At 39.2% G+C, this 21,216-nt stretch overlaps 1 protein-coding gene across 1 annotated transcript in view; it reads left to right on the top strand.

Moving 5' to 3' along the window:
- chd7 (chromodomain helicase DNA binding protein 7) overlaps nucleotides 1-21,216 on the top strand; it is a 119,026-nt gene that overhangs the window by 9,751 nt on the left and 88,059 nt on the right. Inside the window, 1 exon segment of the mRNA XM_028472066.1 lies at nucleotides 18,042-19,587. Coding sequence (XP_028327867.1) covers nucleotides 18,147-19,587 — 1,441 coding nt within the window. The 5' untranslated portion in view covers nucleotides 18,042-18,146.

Raw genomic sequence — 21,216 nt, 5'->3', positions numbered from 1 at the left:
CGTAGGCAGTGGTGGCTTAAATGCTCCGGGCATTTTATTTGAAATAAACACATTTGCATGACAGATGAGTGTTTCTTTAGACTAATGCGTTCAACCAGTGTGTCACAAGCAGGTCCAGCGAGTTCTAACTACAGTTGGTTGATGCATAAACACTGTCTGACAATAAAATAGGTTCCACACTCTAATAATTGGCTTTGATTACGACACATATTTGTTGTTACTTTGTTTCCACTTGCTTCTGTGATGTCTCAACATTTATTTCCTCCCAAACTTGCATACATTTTCACCAAGTTCTTGTGTTGATGTCAGATTTGTACTACTGCGCAATGTCCTCTCCAGCACATCCCAAAGATTCTCTATGGGGTTCAGGTCTGGACTCTATGGTGGCCCATTCATGTATGAAAATGATGTCTCATCTCTTTCACAATGTGAGCCTGATGAATTCTGGCATTGCCCTCTTGCCCATGCCATCAGGAAATTAAAAAAAAAAGGGTCATAGATGAAATAACCTGGTCATTCTGTGAATTCAGCTGGTATTCGGGTACATGTAGGCCTGGGCCGATAACAGATTTTGCTAGACGATATATTGTCCCACAAATTATTGCCGATAAACAATATTGTTAATTTTTTTTTTGACCAAATTAACCACTAATGTAATATTAACATATCATAAAAATGCAAGTACACCCTTTCAAATGCAATCAACTTGTATTTCTCATTGCTCATTGTTCAAATGCTGGCGGCCTGCCTCCCTGTTTCATTCTGTTCCGTTTTCATTCAGTCTTAAACTACACAGAATGGACCAAATTTGGGGTGCACCGAAATGAAAATTTGTGGCCGGAGCTGAATAAAATATAAACGCTTGGCATAATACCAAATATCGAATGCGGTTAAGTTTTTCACTATTTTTAATAGTGCATAAATAGCCTATAATTATTTTATTTTTTTAAAGAAAGTATATTTTTATTGAGTATTCATAATCATTTACATTTTTTAAAATATTCCAGTAGCCTTTGCTTTTTAAAAAAAACACAAAGTTTTTCATTTATTCAAATGACTGAAAAAAATTCTCTTTATAATGGTTTTGATAGTGATATACGTCCTTTAGCCTCATCCAGAGGGCCAAAGTTGAAAAAGTTCTGTTTACTCCCTCCCTTGTTATTCCACATTTTGTAAAAGCAGTCAGCTCCAAACGGGTGAGTTGGATTTTGCCCACGTTGGCAGATGACGTCACCTAACATGCCTCCTAGAATGTGAGCTCTATCTAACAGCTAACAACACAAAGATTTATACATATATAAAAACTTTATTGCCATATATGTAAATGCAAACTGCACTACTTTTTCTGCTGTCGATCGTGTTGGGTGTCACTGCTTGGAGCCACAGCCATTGTTTACACACATCAGCTGTTAGCACTCTATGCTAATGCTTCACCAGTCTATGCCGTGAGACCCAACATCGCTTGTAAATTGAGGAGGAAACAATGGGTATGTTTACAGATTAGTGGCTCACAGCGCTAACAACGGACTCTGTTGTGGAAGACGGCTTCCAACTTTTACGCTGTGACGGATGACGGAGAGCACTAAGGAAAGGAGAGAGTCTGGCTGTGTTTGTGTACGGAGAGGAGCTGCTGCTCTGGTTGTGCATCAACGCGCACACACTTTTCTGACTCTAAATCACTGCACGTTGTTTGATTGCGTCACACGCTACTATTCGGCCTTGCTTTTAACTCATTTCATCGGAGACCGAATGTTGCTTTTTTTGCAATATTCGGCCGAATATATTTGATGGCCGAATATTCAGCGCATCCCTAGACAAAATAGTTTCTAGTTTACTCCGTTTATTCTGCTATGGAACAAACATGCAGGTTCTGAGGTCTTCCCGTGAGGAAACTTAATAAATGATTAAACAAATGTATGTCAAAAGTAGAAGGTGGATATAAGTTGTACTGACGTGGATTATTTTGACTAACCTTTTTAATTGTCATATAAAGATATATGAGAGCAGCATTAGTCACCCACTTTCTCCTCAGGGATCAATGGTTTACTGAATCTGATCAGGTTTATTGTCTGTTTTTATCAACTTAATTTAAATTATCCTGATGACATCATTCCAGACTGTAATGATTAAACAAAAACTAAATGGACACAAGCAAGCATCAGTTATTTCACCACTAGGGGCCAAAATATTTGACAGTCAATAACCTACAATGTAGGGATGGTGCACCTAATGATGCCCCCCCCCCCCCCGGAAAAATTTCCCCAAAACGTTCCTTGCCTCATGATGACGGCGTTTCTCCCGATTCTGTCCATTTCCGCGTTCAGTAGTTTCCATTTTCATTGGTCGATTCCGTTAACGTGGATTTCATAGGGCCCTATTCATAATCGACTGAGTCTCAAGTTCCCATTCAATTGTGTGTGTTGACATGAGTTCCACTCATGTTTGGTTTCGCCAATGCCTTTTACGATATTTCAAGATTTTTTTTCTGATCACATCTTTCCTCTAAGATGTTTTCCCACGGTCCTTCCAGTTCTCAATAATTTGTTTGACAGTTCTTAACTTGATTTTAGTTGTAAATCACCATTTTCTTGATGAAACTATATCAATTATTTGGACAACGTTACACTATTTTTCAATATCACGTCTGCCACGATTTGGTTTTATTTGATTCTGGAGCCTTCGACTAATTTAAAACGATATTTTATCCCATTTAACACAATCAGTTACATTTGACCTAAAGCTAGAAAAAGAATACCAGCCAGTTTGGATGTGTATCCTAACAATGACTATTGATCGATGGTTTCGTTTCCTTTGATTTGATTGTTTCTAGCCAATTCAGATCAATGTATCGTTGCATGACTATTTAACCCTTTGCAAACTGATTAACATAATTTCCATGGCAACAGGTTGTCCTACAACCTAGGTAACCTATTCAGAAGCTAGTCACTCTGTGCGTTTACATACACAGGTATATACAGCTATTCTCACAAGTCACTTAAGAACTTCTCGACTTCGGACTATATGTAGGAGAGAAATTCATATTTCTACATATATTTCTCCAAGTGAATCTTCTTCGATAGCTGGTGCTTTTTTTATGTTTTTTTACAACAAAACACATTGGCAAGTTGACGATGACGGATCAAAACCTTTTGAGGTTCAGCTCCTTTAGCTGCATCTCTTTCTTCTTTGAGGGACAGTCACCACAGAGCATTTGCAGAATGCTGCATCCCACTGAAGTCGAGCTAACATGGCTACATGCACAAATTGCTTGATTGTCAATCTCATTATGTGTGTGTTTAATTAATCCAGGTACAGATGGTCAGATTCCAGCCGAGCTAAGAACTGTCAACTGAAACACAGGCACACATGCAGTAATTATCCAATGGGAGGTTATTTCTTATTTGCTTGGTTAAACCCAGATGAGTGAATAGTCAACTCAATCATAACCTACTTGGTTATTTGCAGGAGTCGAGCAAAACTGTATACCTCAAGGAATTTTATGTTTTACTTGTTACAGTTTTGTCCCCACATCAGCTAATCAGTGGATTGTGTCGAGGCTCTTGGTTTTCCAATTCAAATTTTCCACAATTTATTTTCAGGATAAACTCATTAACTTTTACTTTCAGTTTAATCAGCTGTACCTTGGTTGATGTACTTGGGTTTGATTGAATTTCCCTTATTCAATGTACTTGAATATATACTGGTAAGTAAGTGTATTTTTCAATGCTTTAGAAGTCAAACTGTTCTTCCAAACACTTGCTACATATTTAAGCACCTGTGTTTTATGGAACTAGTACAATGCAGCATCGGATGTATGTATTCATATAGTGGGAGGAGCTTAAGTAGAGTTGTCAATTATGGCCAAATGAGTGTGTTTGACGGTTGCATGTACAAAGAGGTGTACTGTACATACTCTGTAGTGTTATAAAGGGGTATATGGGTGCAAAGTAAAATAGTGTGTGCGATTTCCCTGGTTTAATTCTATGCGACATGCACATGATAAATTGATAAGGTTCGCACCAATTCCGCGGTTTAGGTAGAATCTGATAAGACTCATACATTCGTACAAATAAAACTTTATTTAGCATTTAACATTCCTTAGTGCAGGGGCGCTTATCATCTAAGAGTGAGTAATTAATATACAAACAGATGTAACTTAGCGAACAGACTGAGAATAACTTAACCTATAGATCATGTGTGTGGCTCACACTTCCAGAGGAAACATTGTGTGTGACTCGCTACTTCTCCTTGGGCTCACACACGCACATGCTTTAGCCGCTGACACGCATGCACTCAAGTCTCACGCATTTCAACCTGATGTGAGTCACTAAGAGCTTTGCTACTATATCAGTGTGAGTGCGGCTTCTCAGACGGCCCTCCCCCCTCTCCGGTCTAATCTGGTGTAACCCGCATTGATTCCACTGTGATTTCAAAATAAAATGAAAAACGTAATCACCAAATGAGGAACAGTCAAAAAATATGTTCACAGGAGCTTAAAACTTGTGAAAGAGCCTTGAACTGTCTTCCTCTCTCTCATTTGTGTGTCTGCTTGGCTGTGTGCGCGCACATCTGGTGCATGCTCATGTAGTCAAGCTCAAGCTCTTCAGTGATTGGCTCTGGCCGCACACGTGACTCTAGTGGCTGTGCTTTGCTCGCGGTAGACAATTTTATGAAATTATCTATTAACTGTAGCATTACAGCATAGACAAATGCAACGTCGTGCAGCTTTGAACCAAGCTGTAGCTATGTAGCAAGTATGAGCTCCATCTGTCCCTGAACATCAGATATTTGACGGACAGACAGAGATTTCTTGCTTTTATAGATAGATATATGGTGAAAATCCTCGATATTCTCCCCAAAATGTATGTGAGGGTATCAGTGCCACATAAGAATTTCCGTTTCATGAAGTTAATACCTTGTTTTTAATCCATTTTCTGTGATAATGGAAAATCAGAGGCCCTAAGAGTGCTGCTTGTGAGCGTAAGATGCTTTATTGCATTATAGTCATATGATCTGGTGCAGTAAAACATCTGCATAAACTGTCTGAGCATGACCTAACCTACTCGTATCAGCTGTATTCTTTACTCTTTGACTTTCTCACTGCACTCAGAGCTAATCGTGAATCCTTAGCACTCACTAAGTGTGTATGTGTTAATAGGCTGATAAATAGATGCTGCTTGTTATTGTGAGTTTTTGCACACAACTGTCACTGAATTTTGCTGCCCAAATCATTTTTAGCAGAGTTGTAAAGAGTACTGATACATCTTACACAAGTAAAAGTACTGTTGATTGAAATTATACCGAAGTACAAGTAAGTCATACATAAAATACTCAAGTACAACTCTGTAGTTGTTGCCACAGTTCCCATGCATACAGTATATCTCATGTATAAACTTAAAAAGAGAGAGATGGGAACTTATACAATTGGGACTTCATTTATTTTCCACAAAGGCATCTGAAGAAAATAAAAATTATTTTTTAAAATAAAATAACAATAATAAATTAATGTCAAAATTTAAAAAGTATCTTAAGTACCCATTAAAGCAACTCTATTACAGTAAGGTGAGTACTTGTATTCAGTTACTTTCACCTAAGGCTGCACCATTAATTGATTAAATAAAAAAAAAAAGTCAAAATCGGAAAACTGATTTTCCCGTTTATTTATGTGATCACAGCTAGAGTCTCTCGCCCTTTATAAACAGTTGAAAAACAAGTTTCAAACACATGTTTAACATGATAGACCCTGACTACAACCTCTTTTTTTAAATGTAATGTGTGAGGTTTTTTCCTAATGCAAGGTTCTCTTTTCAAAAATGCTGATGGATTCATTTTTAGTTGGGCAGGTTGTTATTTTATCAATCCCACACGGGATTTAATATTCTTTGTTAAAGCTTTGAAGTTTACTTTATTCCCAATACAGAAATTCCTTTTCACATTTTCAGTTAAACGAAAATACTTTGCAATAATTGAAATTCAGATTTCAAAGTAAAAAAAAAAAAAAATCAGGATTTTTATTTTTAGCTAAAATCGCAAAGCCTTACTTTCAGCTCTGATTTTTAGGAATGTTTTTGTTTCAGAAACCGTTTAACAGGTTCTTTAGGTCTCTGGGCAGATGTTCAGTCTAACTAGCAGGTTCCTGGTCCTGCCCCTGTGGCCTACTTCTTGCTCTCGCTCTCTCTCTCTCCGGTCTCTTCATGTCCTCTGGGATCAGACCGAGAGCCAACCAGTGGTTTTTCCTACCACATGGAAAAGGCAGAGAACAGATTGGATAAACACAGCCCTTTCCTGCTGACCGACCCCACTCGTCCTCCCCCCTTTTCCACACACACCCACCCACTGTCCATTAACAAAGCAGCCGTGCGTAAAATAACCAGAGTTTCTGGAGCTTCGCTGCTTGCTTCTTTCTTTCTTCTCTCACTCATTTGATCGTGGCCGTCCTCCCCGTCTCAGCGCTCCCTTCCTTCCTTCCTTCCTTCCTTCCGGCCCTCCAAATCCCAGCCCTGAACACACAGCCCTGCATCCCCTCACTTGAGCATAATTACACACACAGCTAGCCAGCTCGTGTGTTCCATCCTCCATTTGGGAACAAAGGTATAAATTATAAGGGCTTAGATCCTGGTGCTAAATGGGGGGTGGTTGACTTCCCCATGTGTCCTCCAGTGGAAGGTAGCGGTAGATCTCTCACTTTTTCTCAGGTGGAGGCTGCGTCCACTCTCTCTGTAGTTGGTGTGTGCGTGTGCGCGCGTGCGTGCGCGCCTGTGTGTCTCTGAGGAAACGTGGTGTTGTTGACATGGCAGAGATTTCCTGTAGTAAAGCCTGGAGGCTACAGACAGTTTAGCTGCCAAACTGTCGACGGCACAGACAGAACTGCATTGAGCCGCTGTTGGCTAATCTCCCGCTCTTCTTCCTTCCTTTTTTTTTGCTGCAAGAGAAAAAAAACCTGCATACATTGAAGGGGGGGGGGGGGGGCTGCTTTGAAGCGGTTTAGGTAAAGTGTAAAATTCCTTACAAGTTGAGACAATTCAAGTCAGCCAAGTCATGTTGTCAGTAACAAACAAAGATGGATGAAAAGCTGAGATTTAGTTACTTTCTAGGCATGTTCAGAGCAGAGAAACTCAGTGGTTTGGTTTTCATTCCAGCCAAAAGTTTAGACAAAGTGACGTCACTGACTAACCTGCCTTTAACTGGAAGGACTCATAGGTTACATCACCTGTGGTTGGCTGGATCTCTGCAGTGAAAACTCTGAGTCACTGTGTTGAAGCATAGTGGTTCACATCTAATGCACATGTGCCAACCCTTTAAAGCAGGGGTTCTCCAACTTTTTTAGCTCATGTACTCCCTTTCGTCTTTTTTCTAAGTAAAAGTCTCCCTTTTGTCCGACTACAGCGTTTTGCTTGATAACACATTTTAAAGAATCTCATTTTGTAAATAAGTGTAAATAAACTCTATTTAGTGCAGTGGTTCCCAACCTGTTTTGGATTGTGACCCCATTTTGATTTCAAGAATTTCTGGCAACCCCAAAGACATTTTTTTTCCCCTAGAGTTAAGTTTTGATCATGTCTTAGCTCAGATATTTGTTTATTTTTACTGCATTTTAGTTGAACTAGAAACTATAGAAACAGTTGTTTCTTCTCTTCTTGTACTCGACGAAGGCGGATGCTTTTTCTCTCTGCTCCCTCCCTGCTCTTATCTGCCCTGCTGCTTGCTATGTTCTCGAGTTTGTTGTGAATGTGTTGTTTTGTTGTTTGGTGTACGCTGAGGAGGTGTATCCTAGTTCTACACTACTGCTCTCCAAAGGGAACTCAGTTTAGGACCTGCCTTTTTGCCCCTTTTGCCTACTTTTCATCTAAACATGATGGCCGTTTCAGTGTGTTGGTGTGTGTTTTTTTGCTCCAACTGCCAAGTTAAATTCTTTGTGTTGTTTTTAAACTGTACTTGGTGAATAAAATCCTTTCTGATTCTGAAAAAAAGGATCATTATTTAAAAAAAAATTTAAATCTGTTTTTGTTTTTCTGAAAATCCACTTTAAATATGTTTAAAACTTGTTTTTCAATAGTTTGTAAAGGGAGAGATATTCTACTCATTAAATGGGAAATAAATAATGTATATTTTGCAGCCTTACTTTAGAGGAGGGGTGTCAAACTCATTTTAGTACGAAGCAGTTTGATCTCAAGTGAGCCACAGATTTAATGCAGGAAAATTAGTAATTTCAACATTAATGTCTCCTAGTTTGCATTTCTACGTATGCATAAATTATGAAATATGTAATAAACCGACAATATCCAAGCAATAAGTGACGGATATTAGTCCCAATGGGTTCTTGACTTTCAATTTCCTAGATTTTGAGGGAAATATCATCTCATCATTTAAGAAAAATTGAAAGATTTTGTAGGAATTGAGTTTGTTCAACTGTTTAACATTAAAAATGACTGAAATCATGTGATATAAACACTGGGAAAACTGTGAGCCCCTGCAAAATGTTGAGTTTCATTTACACAATCCATGTTTCCTCTGTCATCTTTACTTTCTCCTGCGGGTCAAATTGGATACTCCTAAGGGCCGGATTTGTTCCCCCGGGCCATGAATTTGACGCTGGTCTCACCCTGGGACCCAAATTTTGCCATGGTCGTTAAATTGCGACCCACTTTTTTTTTTTAGAATCAACCAATCAAAATGTAGTTTTTCATAAATAGCTGTTGAAAACACACATGTAATTAAAAAAAAAAAACAAATCTATATATTTTTCTGTGCAACATACATTTCACAGCATGTCTGTCAAAATAAGTTTCTTTCAAAATAATAGACAAGTCCAATATGAGATATATTAAGTAGTTATTTTTTTGACCAGCTGCCCGCGACCCATCCAGTACAGGTCCGCGACCCATTTTTGGGTCCCGGCCCACCAGTTGAGAATCACTGCTTTAGAGCATCAAATTCGGTTCACTCGGAAAAGTAAAAATAATATCTCAGCCTCTCCAAATACAAAAATTAAATTAAAATCCACATAATTTTCGGAGCTCAGTTTTCCAGTTGTTATAACACATGATGGCAGTCATTTTTATTCTGAAATTGTTAAAAGAACTCTGAACTTTTCCCAAATCTGGCAACTTTTCCTCAAATTACTACACAAAATTTCCCAAAATCATTGAAATGTAAGTGAATATAAGCAGGGACTAATATACTCACATCATGTATCATTTATAGTTGGAAGTGTAAACCAGAGCACATTAATGTTGAATTAGCTTTATTCCCATCTAAAATCTGTAGTCTGTATTTGGCCCCTGAACTAAAATGAGTTTGAAGCCCCTGACCTAATGCATTATAAGTAGTGGTTTTTTATGTGGTTTATTTACTGACATGAATCTTATTTGTTAGTTAAACGGTGTCTAATGCACTACAGTGAGTAACTGTACGATGCTGCTGGCAGCAGCAGTGAAGTTACGCTGATTTGGCAGCAGAGTTGTGTGGTTTGGGCTCTGCTGAATAGGTGAGCTCAGTAGCTGTGGGACGACAGCCACACATTCACTTTGAGTTCTTAACTTACCTCTTTGTTTACAAGCTTGGCTGAAGCTCTGTCACGTTAGAGTATATGGGACTGTCACTGTTTCAGGTGAGGTGGAGCCACATAGACTTGCAAGCTACAAACACAGCATGGAAATTCATTTCATGTTTCACTTTTATTGACCGCTGTCAAGCTCACTCCGTATCTGCATTTTTATTTTAGTTACTTAGTTTGCCTAGGTCTAGAACCAATAAAAAAGTGAATGTTTGTATTATTGGTAAACTTTGAATATTTGTTACGCAGCACGTTAAATGCCCGCTAATGATGGCTCTGAAGTCATTGATGAGCAACAAAGAACCAGAAGTAGGGACGAGTAAAGTCTTAACGGGTTATAGACGAGCTTTATCTAGTTTTACCTAGGGATGTAACGATTCACTCAACTCCCGATACGATTCTCTCACAATTTATTTTACAAAATGGGACTGTATATAAATGACTGAAAAATATTCCTTTATTTTTTTTGGGAAAATACTATACTATTTTTCATTGTCAAAAGAATCCCTTGAATAACTATTCAAAACAATGCAATTTAACTAAAAATAAATCTTGAATGAAATAAATAAAGGAATAATACAAATGAAGAAGAAGCTTATTTAAATTCTGGTTCTATAGTAAACAATATAAAACTGCAACTGAAAATGTATTTTGTGCCTTAACAATTAGACTTTAAAAAAAAAATAAAAAATTAAAAACACTCATTTTACTGTATTTAGGTCAGATATTTGTTTGAACCAGCAGAGGGCGCTGGTAACCCAGTGGTCGGTTGGCATTCAGATATTTTGCAGTGAAGAAGAGATGCTATGCTAGCAGACAGAGCTAATAGAAAAACGTGACTTTTACAGATACTCACGTAATATTACAGATATTCTTTCGGTGCTAAAGGGGTAAGGAATCATTTATGACTATGTTTAAGAGTAGAAGATGGCCAGAAAGAAAGTATTAGCAGATTTCGCTCGCCACCAACACTTTTGGGTAGCGCCCTCTGCTGGTTAAAAAAAGTACTGCGATTCAATTTTCACAGCATTGATGTGAATCGTTATACCTATGAATCGATTTTTAACTGCCTTACGATTAATTGTTACATCCCTAGTTTTAACACTTCCAAAACTTATGATGCGAGTCTTCCAAAAAAAACTGACGATTCGGTTTTGATTCTCGGGGGAAAGGTTTCGATTCAGAACCGAAAATGCTGTTATCCGTCTTGCCCGTTCAAAGTTGGTTGGAAGTTTAGTAAAGTGATGGCGTGTGCGTTGTTGAGTTGGTTGCGGCAGCTGTTCGGCTTCTTTTAGCTATGGGTGATGATGTAAAATGTGCGCTCGGACATTTGAAGTGTTCCCAAAGCGCTGAAATAGAACAAACCGCTACAGAAGCCCTGAGATGGCTTGAAAATTTTGAATCGACTTAGAATTTTTATTTATAGGAATCACGATTCGGATGTGAATTGTCAACGTAATTGACATAAAGTTGTTGAGGTCACGGGTTGCTGTTCCTATCAGTTAACTTTTTTTAATGCTTTCATATTCACAAAATTTAGTCTAAAAATGCCTGTTAGAGTTTTTCTGCAAATACACCAAACTATTCTAACTTTTTTCCATATTTTTGCTACTTTTAATGCATGTTTGCTACATTGCTCCCATTTCTGCTACTTAATCAAATTTCAATACCTTCTGCACACATTCTTTCCACTTTCCAGACATTTAACAAATGTATTTTTTATAAAGTATATTCAAGCCAGTTTATTTAGACAATATTTAAAGAGGAAACATTCACAGCCCAACTTCAAAAACACACTTTACTCTGTTGGTGTTCGAGTGTTGCAACAAAAGGAAATGCAATTCATAAAGTCTTGTGTGCGTCCTCGCCAGATGTAAAAAAAAAAAAAAAAACCACACACCAGTTTTACGCACTTTAAGGTTTCTCTCAATACTGAATTATAAGTCGCACGCACACGTGTAGCGCTTTTAATTAGCCACAGATTCACGCCCCTCACAATTTAAGCCCCAGTCGGTGCGTTGGGGGTGTGGGGGCGGGGTGTTGGGTGGTGGTGGGTTTTGGTGCCACATCTGCCTCTGTGGTTCAGCGTGGCGTTGCTTCCGCTACAGCCTCCTCGCTGTAATTCAGCGTTGGTTGGGGAGCAGAGAGGTGCATGAAGGGCTGAAGGCCTCATCCTTTGATGAGATTTGGTGTTTAAAGTAGCACACTGACCGTTCACCTAATTCCTACTGCAGTGACAGCTGGGCTGCAGCAGCACACTGTGCACATATGCGTGTCAGCATACACTGTATATGTCTAGCTCAAAAACACACACACATACAGAACCAGAGTTCAAGCTGAAATGGAAAAAGGATGTGGTACCAAATATAGGAATATATCCAAAAACAGTCTAGGTAAGTAGTTGATCTGAAGTTTAAAGGAAACAAATCCACTTGTGTGCTGTTGCCATAGTTGGTTTACCTGTGTGAGAGGTTAACTGAAGAGTTATCAGTGTTACTGAATTTAACTGGAGCTGTTGATCCACTCACACGTTGTCTCTTAGTGCTCGCATGGCTACGTTTGTTTTGAATTGTCGAATTCTGTGCGTGTGTGTGTGTGTGTGCGCCTCTGACAGCGCTGACAGGAAATCACTTCATCATCATCATAGCTGGCTGCAAAGGATGTGAAATTACACTCAATTACTTTCACCTGCTACACACTCAGGAACTGTTGAATAAAACTGTTTTACTACTGAAACATCAGCTTTTCTATGACAAGCTGCTGGTTTTAAGGTTTTTTTTTTTTTTACAGCTTTCTGTTTCTGGGTTTCTTTCATAACGTTTTTCCAATCTTCACTAGAGCTGCAACTAACGATTATTTTCATAATCGATAAATCGGTCAATAAATTAATTTGAATTTAAAACGCACAGTTTATCTGTAAAGCACATTTATACCCTGCTTAAGCTGATTAAACTGAAAAAGTTTCTGTCACACACAAATGCACGTGCGTGCACACACACTAACGCTCGCGCACACACACTAACTCTCGTGGTGTGTGCACACAAACGCTCGTGGTGCGTGCACACATGAACACTCTGCCCGCGCTCACACAAACACTCGTGGTGCGCGGACACACAAACGCTCGTGGTGCGTGCACACACGAACACTCTGCCCGCACACAAACGCTCGTGGTGCGCGGACACACAAACGCTCGTGGTGCGCGGACACACAAACGCTCGTGGTGCGCGGACACACAAACGCTCGTGGTACGCGGACACACAAACGCTCGTGGTGCACGCACTCACAAACACTCTGCCCGCACTCACACAAACACTCGTGCGCACACACAAAAACTGGTGGCGTGCATACAAATACTCGTGATGCACGTGCACACAAATCTCTGCAGGTCAAGCAAACGGCTCTGCGTCATGGGTCAGTAACCATAAATCCTACGACGCAACGAATCGATAACGATTCATTGTTGCAGCCTTAATCTTCAGTCATACTGATTCTTTGTGAACTTATATTAGATAACAGAAGGGGTACTTTGCTCTGTTCATTTATTTTAATGGTGTGATGTGTGGTACCATCAGATGCAAGCTTGGTTTGTTTCCATTTAAATGCAGAGCTTTTTTCTGAACATTAATACTGTCTTTAGACTTTTTCACCTATCTAAAAAAATTGTTCTGAAGCTACTTTTGCTTTGCCTGAGTAAACATAAAAACATTAGTTAGTTCTGCAGCTCTCGAATATATTGGTAATCGATTTATTATCTGATTAATGGAGTTAAATTTGTTTTATTTATTTATTAGTTTTATTTATGAGGGACTGTGCACATTAAATATTCCAGATTTAACCAAAAGGCTATTTTTAATCTGTAGTCCTGGACAGAACGTTCAATTGTCACCCTAAAAGAATACAAATTACAGGAAATATACAATAAAGCATACAGTGAAAAAATATAACTACATAGCATATCGTACTTTCATTTACATATAAAAAAACAGTATTTGAATGGAGTCAATCATCAGATATTAAAATCTACAAGTTCAGAAAATAAAACATTAAAAAGTCACAAAGAGGCACACGCAGTCCAAGGAGGCACAGATAAAATCAATCAATGCCAACCAATTTATTTATTTATGCAAAGTAGAAAATACAATTTTTAACTAAATAAGTGAGGCTTTGAGGCCGAGAAAATTCATTGATCATTGTTTTGTAATTCAGGTATTGAATGACTTTCAGGAAACATTAGTTTTTCTGCTATGATGGAAATTTCTTTTAAATGTGAATATAACATTTAAGTTAACCAGTAGGCCCTTATTGATTTGATGACTAAACTGATGTTCTGTGTCGATACATTGTTTATATTTAGTATTACCTAGTTTTCTGGAAGCCATGCTGCCCTTACTGCCACAATTCAACTATCTTCAAGTTACCCAAATAAGAATGGAGCAGGCAGCTGAGTGTGGTGAAACTTTACCGAAATAAAGACGTGTCTAAAACACCTAACAATAAATAAAGCAGTATGCGATGTGTTCCTAGCCATGCAGCGTTGGCTTTTCTTAGCAGAACCACAAGAGGAAGCAACTATTAAGTGCAGCGGGCTCAACTGAAAGATTAGGTTTATTTCTCTGCAAAACATGTTTAATCTAAATCAAGGCAGAGATATGTGTGTTTATGTGTCAAAGACGAAAAAAAATGCACATCTGACTAGGGACGGTTCAGCTATATTTGCCCCAGAATTACATTTAAACATGTATTAAACATTTCAAAACAATGCTTTGCATGTTTATACATGAAAAAACAATAAAGATTTAACATAAAAAACTTAATTTGTCTCAAAAATATTGATAAAACACTTAGAAATCGATAGCAATGATTATTTTAAAAGTAATGTACTGTTATTTTGCTTAATGTTGAAACGAAGTTGCATTTTTGTTTTTCAATTATTCTTTGGTTGGATACACCCAGCCAAACACATGTTGGTGTTAAAGCATTGCACGTTATCACAGAAAAGAAATGTTACATTTAATATGTTGTTTCACTTTTTAAGTAAATGTCAAATTCTATCTTTTATTGGAGAACTTGTTTGAAAAAAAAACTTTGGTTTTACATAAATGTACTACTGCGTTTTTGTTTTTCTAGATATTCCTATTTAAAAGGTCATGTGAAATTATTTTCTATCTATTAGTTATAAAATAAAATCAAGAAGCATAAAGACTGCAAAATGTATGCTTTCACTTTTATGTTTAATCAATTATTGTTTAAAAACCAATATATCAATCAATTAGTTAAATAATCGTTTACTGCAGCCCTACTATTTACACAACAACTGAGTGGAGGTTTTCAGTCTAAAGGCTCAAAGACCTTTAGGAAGCCCCGTTTCCTGTCCTCCTGTGTCATGTTAATGTACGCTGCTGCTAAAAAAGGTAATGCATTGTAGTGTAGGTACGGTCAGGATGCTGTTAAGTCTTTTAGGAATCTGTTTAGGTTATAATTTGCAGACAAAGCACCTCAGGCTGCCTACTTGGTCTTCTTGGTAAATGGTAAATTGTTCTTTGTAGTGGTAGAAACAACAACTGGTGACAATATAGTTTCTGGTACGCTGAAATGGCTAGACTAATTAGTCCTTAGTTTTTATCCTTTTTGAGATGAGAAGAAGACAAACAACTTTCTTGAGGCAAAGTGCACTTGTCTTTATATGAAGTATGGTCCTAAATTTGGACAATTATCTCCCTTTTTTCAGTTCAAATGTTCCCAAATTCCCTTTAATCGACTTTCCCTAATCAGATATCATTACTGGCTTTTAAACTCCCTCAAATCATGTCAATCATGGGTTAAATGACCTATTAATCTATATTTCTATGCTTCAACTCTGCGAAAAGAAATAGACATGCCTGTCCAATTGCCGCAATTGGACATTCAACCACCCGGTTACGGGGAAAAATGGCGTGTTAAATGTGGGATATTGTGTCAAAACATGTGTGAGAGGTGTATGCCAAGTTATATTGTCATTACCAGGTGAAATCCTGTAATCTGATTGGCTACTGCAGCAGCTACTGTTTATTTATTATTTTCCTTTTATGTGGGATGATTAATTGAATACTTCTGGAAGTATAATAGTGTTTCAATCTGGCAAATAGATGCAATATTTGAAACAATAAACTTTTGTGCTAGAGAAGATAATGGTGGATTTGATTCCTGTTGAGCTCCTCAATGAACCAATTTGCAGCTAAATAGAAATGCTAGCATACCAGAGTAAAGCGCAGAAGAGGATAGCAATGATGTGAAGTAGTGAGAGACCGAAAACTTGCCCAAAAGAAACACTTTTATTCACTGAAACAAGATGTGATGACTCAAGCAAGCACGGCGGTTAGCTGGCTTTTTAAAGCAGTGAAGCTGCTCTTCAACAACTTTATTACACTTTGTCATAATGAGAGAACACTTATAATTTGACTCTTTCTCTTGGTTTCAGCCAAGTGTTTTATTATTCTTTATCTGTGTCATTTTACTGCGGTTGGCAACCAAGGCAAGAAGCATTGCCGCCCATCAAGAGTTTTCATTTCGGTGCATATCTAATATGAAGGGGGAAGGGAGCTTTGTAATGGGACAAGTTGGCTTGATTGTTTTTGTAGTGCATAGAAGCAACAAGCAAACACACCCCACCTCCTTCCTTTCCTGGTTTCTACTACACATGGTCATTCATGCATGTTTAGATTTACCTAGCTTTACCCTAGCCGCCCACTTCCGTAGGTGTTGATGATTGCATCAGATTCAGCTTTAAATATTCATGTCAAGGATATTTTATCAGTCTTTGATACCCTCATGGCTTTTTTCCTTGTTCTCCCAACATCTGCCATGACTTGGTTGGTTGGTTGGCTAGTTGAAAGGGTGCAGTACTGATTGGCTAACTACTTAGTAACTGGTGTTACTAGAAGGCTGATTTCTGGCTGGCTGGATGGCAGCTGCTGCTGTTCAAACAAGAGTTGCATCTGCTGGGCCTTTTGTTCTAACACACACTCATCCACACACTCTCAATGACTCCAAGTGTGTTTTTCCAAAAGAAAGAAGTTCCTTTGTTTGGTCGTAAAATGGAGGTAGGGGGAAGGGTTTAGGGGGAGCACTGAGGGGAATTGGGTGTGATTCGAAGTAGAATGTTGGAAAAGTTTGGGTTTTTTCCACAATGAAAACTTTTCTTGCTAACAAGTTGTAAGCTACGTCACAGCTAATGGTGTAGCTAAAATCTTCCTTCTTTTGACTTCCCCTAACCAATCAGTAATCTTTTTATTGATCTAAATAAGCTATTTGAAAAGATGAATCCACCAACAAATACAAATCTCTCTTCCTGTGAGGTGTTATGGGATGTGGCTACATTGTTTCTGGATGTTTGTGGTCACAAAGTCATTAAAGCATTATTAAATAAGTAATTGCTGGTTTAGCGTGCTTGACAAGTTCTGCTAAAAGTGGCTTGATCTGAACAAGCGGTAAAGGAGGTAAAACACTGGGTATGTCCAGTCTTTACCTGAGCCTGGAAGATTGAAGATTTGCAAGAAATTTGCTTCAAAAGTTGTTGTTGAAAAGTATTGGCCCAGCTTCACTTTAGCTGTTGGACCTTATCGGAAACATTGTCTTTGGTTATACTTAAATTTTTCATCTGCTTTACGTCTGTGACGATCCTGATCAGTTGTTGGTACTTCCATTTATTCTGAGATACATAAGGCCATTAATTGTGCAAGACAGTTTTCTTTTGTCCTCATTACTGATTTGCCCCTCTGTACCAGTTTCAGCTATCAAATTAAAAAATTAACCGATTAGGTTTACTAACACAAATTTAAAAGATTGTAACTCTAATTATGAGGAATTTGTCAACTATTTTATTTTTCCTGTAAAGGTTGTTTGTGTCGACAATGTGTAGAGCTGCTTATGTTCAATATGTTTGTGGATGTAATCCTAATGTAGAGATGGGCAACACTATCACAGCGGGGGCCACAAAAATGTAATTGTATCTGATCCGAGGGCCACATTATCAACATTTGTCAGCAATAGAACAATGATTGATCTGATCATTAGTACCTTTAGGGTGAAAAAGGGTTTTGTCTTGGTCTGTAGTTTTGTCAGTTTTTAGTAACTTTGTGTGTTCTTGTTGTAATTTTCTGTAATTTTTTGCATTTTTGTCATCAATTTGTGTTTTTGGAGTCACTTTCTGTATTTTGGTTGTTTTCTGTATTTTCCTGTCATTTTGTGTAATTGTGTTCGAGCTATTCTGTAATTTGTTTTTTTTTTTGTGTTTTCGTAGTCATTTTATTTAAGTGGTTGTTGTCTGTCTTGTCATTTTGTGTACTTTATGCGTTTTACTGTCGATTATTTTGTGTATTATGTTGGGCTTTATATTATTTCCAACTTCTTGAAATACATGTTTTGGGGCCGCACAAATTTAGACCAAGGACCACATGTGGCGACCAGTTGTCTTTGTCCTAATGTTTTGTCCCCTTGTCTTTTACAGGAACCTTAATGAGGATGGAGTAGGAACGGCTCATTTTAGCAGCTACCTGACTAGCTCTACACAACACGCCACATCCTTCTCCATCTGTGGGCGCCACTCCCAGCCATGGCCGACCCCGAGATGTTGAGCCTGTTTGGCGACGATGCAGGCTTGTTCTCAGATGGATTGGATGGTTTAGGAGAATGCTACCCTCAACAGCCAGCACCGGGGCAGGTCAACCCTCTGGCCCAGCAGACCAACCCGTCTCTGAACCACGACCACCAGGGAAACCGAGGTTACCACCAGGGAATGATGCACGGGGCTGGGCCTGGGCCAGGGCAGCCCAAACTGGGTCAAATGTACGACCACGGCCCCTACACGGGCTATGATCAACCTGGGGGCCCCGGAGGACGCATTATGGCCCAGAACGGTCCCACCCAGGGGCCCCCAAGTGTGAACACGAGCATGAACGGCTTGGCTTCCCACTACCATAATAACCCAGCTAACTCTAGCAACCCCCACCACAGCTATCAGGGTGACGCTGGTGGTGGAGGAGGACGTGGGGGTGGTGTTTGGGGTCAGCAGCAGCAGAGCAGACCAGCTTATCCGCAGGCTCCTGCACAAACAGGGGGCGGCCCCAACCAGATGGGGGCTTACCAGATGTCTCCAGGCAACTATGGTGGGATGCAAGGCCCACCAGCATCCAGCACAGCTCGCATTACCCAACACTATCCTCCGCAGAGCATGGTCCCCCCTTCTGCTCAGGAGCCATCTCATTACCTGGGACACGTTGGAATGGGGGGAAGCCAGATGAGACACCCTCAGCCACAACCACAGGGCTACCCCAGCATGGGCCACACACCTCGATACCCACATTCCCCTTCCCGACAGCCCCCGCTCCCTCACCAGCACCAGCAGGGCATGGCGGGCTTTGGGGGGTCCCAGTACCCAGGCTACCAGCCCCAGTATGGCGCCATTGGGCTGGGACTGGGCCAGGGCGCTAACGCTAACATCAGTCCTAACAACAGCCAGGCCATGGGACCAGGGCAGCTCGGCCAGAGGTTTAATCAGGGAACAGGTCCGACACAAGGGCAGCAGGGACAGCGATACCCTCCAGGACCCCCCCTTCAGACTCATCCCGCCTCCATGCCGCAGCAGCCGGGGCAACAGGGCCAGCCTATGCACCCCCTCAACCACCCCCCCAACCTGCCCCAGCCTCAAAACCAACCTCAGTCTCATCTCGCCCCTCCAGCTCAGGGATCATACCCCTCCCCTTCATCCATGTCCCCCATGCGCGTCATGGGAACTCCGACCCCACCTCCTCCACAGGGCAGACCTCCTAGTGCTGGACTCACTGGGCCTCCAGAGGTTGCGGGATATACCTCCCTGCAATCGTCACCCAACTCTTTGTCCCACCCACAGAGAGCTCCCCAAACGCCGCTGTCTGCACCACACCCTCAACACCAGCAGCCCCACAACCTGCCCCCCAACGCAGGGCAGATGTACCCTGGTATGGGGCCACAGCGAGGGCCTCAAATCGTACCAACCAGGCATCAGCAACCCCAAGGTAATCCAGTTTACGCCATGGTCACCTTTGACAAGGGCCAGTTAGATACATAATGTAGATTAAAGATAATATTCACACAAGTTTTGAGCTTAATGAGACATTAATTATATTAGAGGTTGGTCAAGCTCTGACAAAACTATACATGCAGACTTCAAGGAAGTAATTGGAAAGCCTGTGATTATACTGACGCTTAGGACATGACACTACTACTCATTGTTCTTTCATTTTATTTACGGAAGTAAATAAAATTCATTGAGAAACTGTCTAATTTGTCTATTTTATTTATTAAAAAAGGTTAAAAGAAAAAAAACATATATACTATATACAAACTGCTGTGGCAAAAAGCAATATAGATGATCATACCTTGTTTGAAAAATGTGCAGGATGAATTAAATAAAATGTACCTAGTCCTGCTCATCCAATGTTGCTTTTCCTCTGTTTTTTTCCCTAAATTTAATCGGTCAGAGTAAATGTAAAGTATGTAGAGGAAAATAGATGTATTAAAGAAACTCTTACCAACGCTGGGGTTCAGATAGGAAGTGAAGGCTGAAGTAAAGCTGAAAGATCCACATTCATCAGGCAAAGGGAATTCTTTTTTTAATGATGGGAAATTATAATAAAAACACATCTGGAGTGATTCAAAACTGTTGTTTGTCTTTAACAAATCATGTCATGATCATAATTTTAGATTAGATTATACTTCAAATGAATTCGTTACAGCAGCCAAAGATAGAAAAAGCAGCAAGAAAGAAAAATAAATACAAAAATGCAGAATGAAAAATTAACTGAAAAAAGAATAAATATGAACTCATATTCTACACCACATGTGCCAAACTCAAGGCCCGGGGGCCTAAACTGGTCCTTTAGAGCATTTGAGTCATTTTTCAGCAGAAAGCAAAAAGTTAGAGAAATCATGAATCATCGTGTAAATTACCAACCAATTCATTTGTCGATATCTCCAAAATAATACACAAATTCAATGAAACTCTGCCATCATTTGATATAAGCATGGGGGAAATTGCTGACATTTTTAATCTCAAATTGTTAAAATAACAAATTTTTTCCCAAATCCTTAAATTTTCTTAGAATTATTCCACAAAAATTCCCTAAATTAAGTAAAACATTTTTTATAGCACTCTTCACAGATAAAATCACAAAGTGCTGTATAGGCAAAAATTAAATTAAAACAGCAGCATCACAAAAGGACAACAAAACAACAGTAGAAACATCCTAAAACGTTAATAAAAACTAAAAGCAATTTAACCAAAAGGGCGGTCTTCAGATGCTTTTTAAGAGTCCACACAGATGAGCTCAAAATGAGTCACAAAATCAAATAAATTGAAAGTGAAGATCCCGCAGGGACTGTAAGTCACTTATTGCTTTTATATTATCAGTGCCATATGTATTTTATCATATTTATACGTGGAAATGCAAATAAAAGTACAATAATGATTAAATTACTAATTTTATCGCCTAAAATCTGTGGCCGACTTAAGATAAATTGCTCCAGACGTAATTGAAATCTCCAAACATTAGTTTTAATGTCATAAAACCTTTTTTTTCTTAGAGCAAATTTGGTTTATGACAAATAATCTTTCAAAAACAAGGTTTGACTGTATGTGGAGTACA

Source organism: Gouania willdenowi, chromosome 17, assembly GCF_900634775.1.
Source record: "Gouania willdenowi chromosome 17, fGouWil2.1, whole genome shotgun sequence".
Lineage (NCBI taxonomy): Eukaryota > Metazoa > Chordata > Actinopteri > Blenniiformes > Gobiesocidae > Gouania > Gouania willdenowi.
The sequence above is the reverse complement of the archived record's forward strand: the minus strand, read 5'-3'. Positions and strand labels throughout refer to the sequence as shown.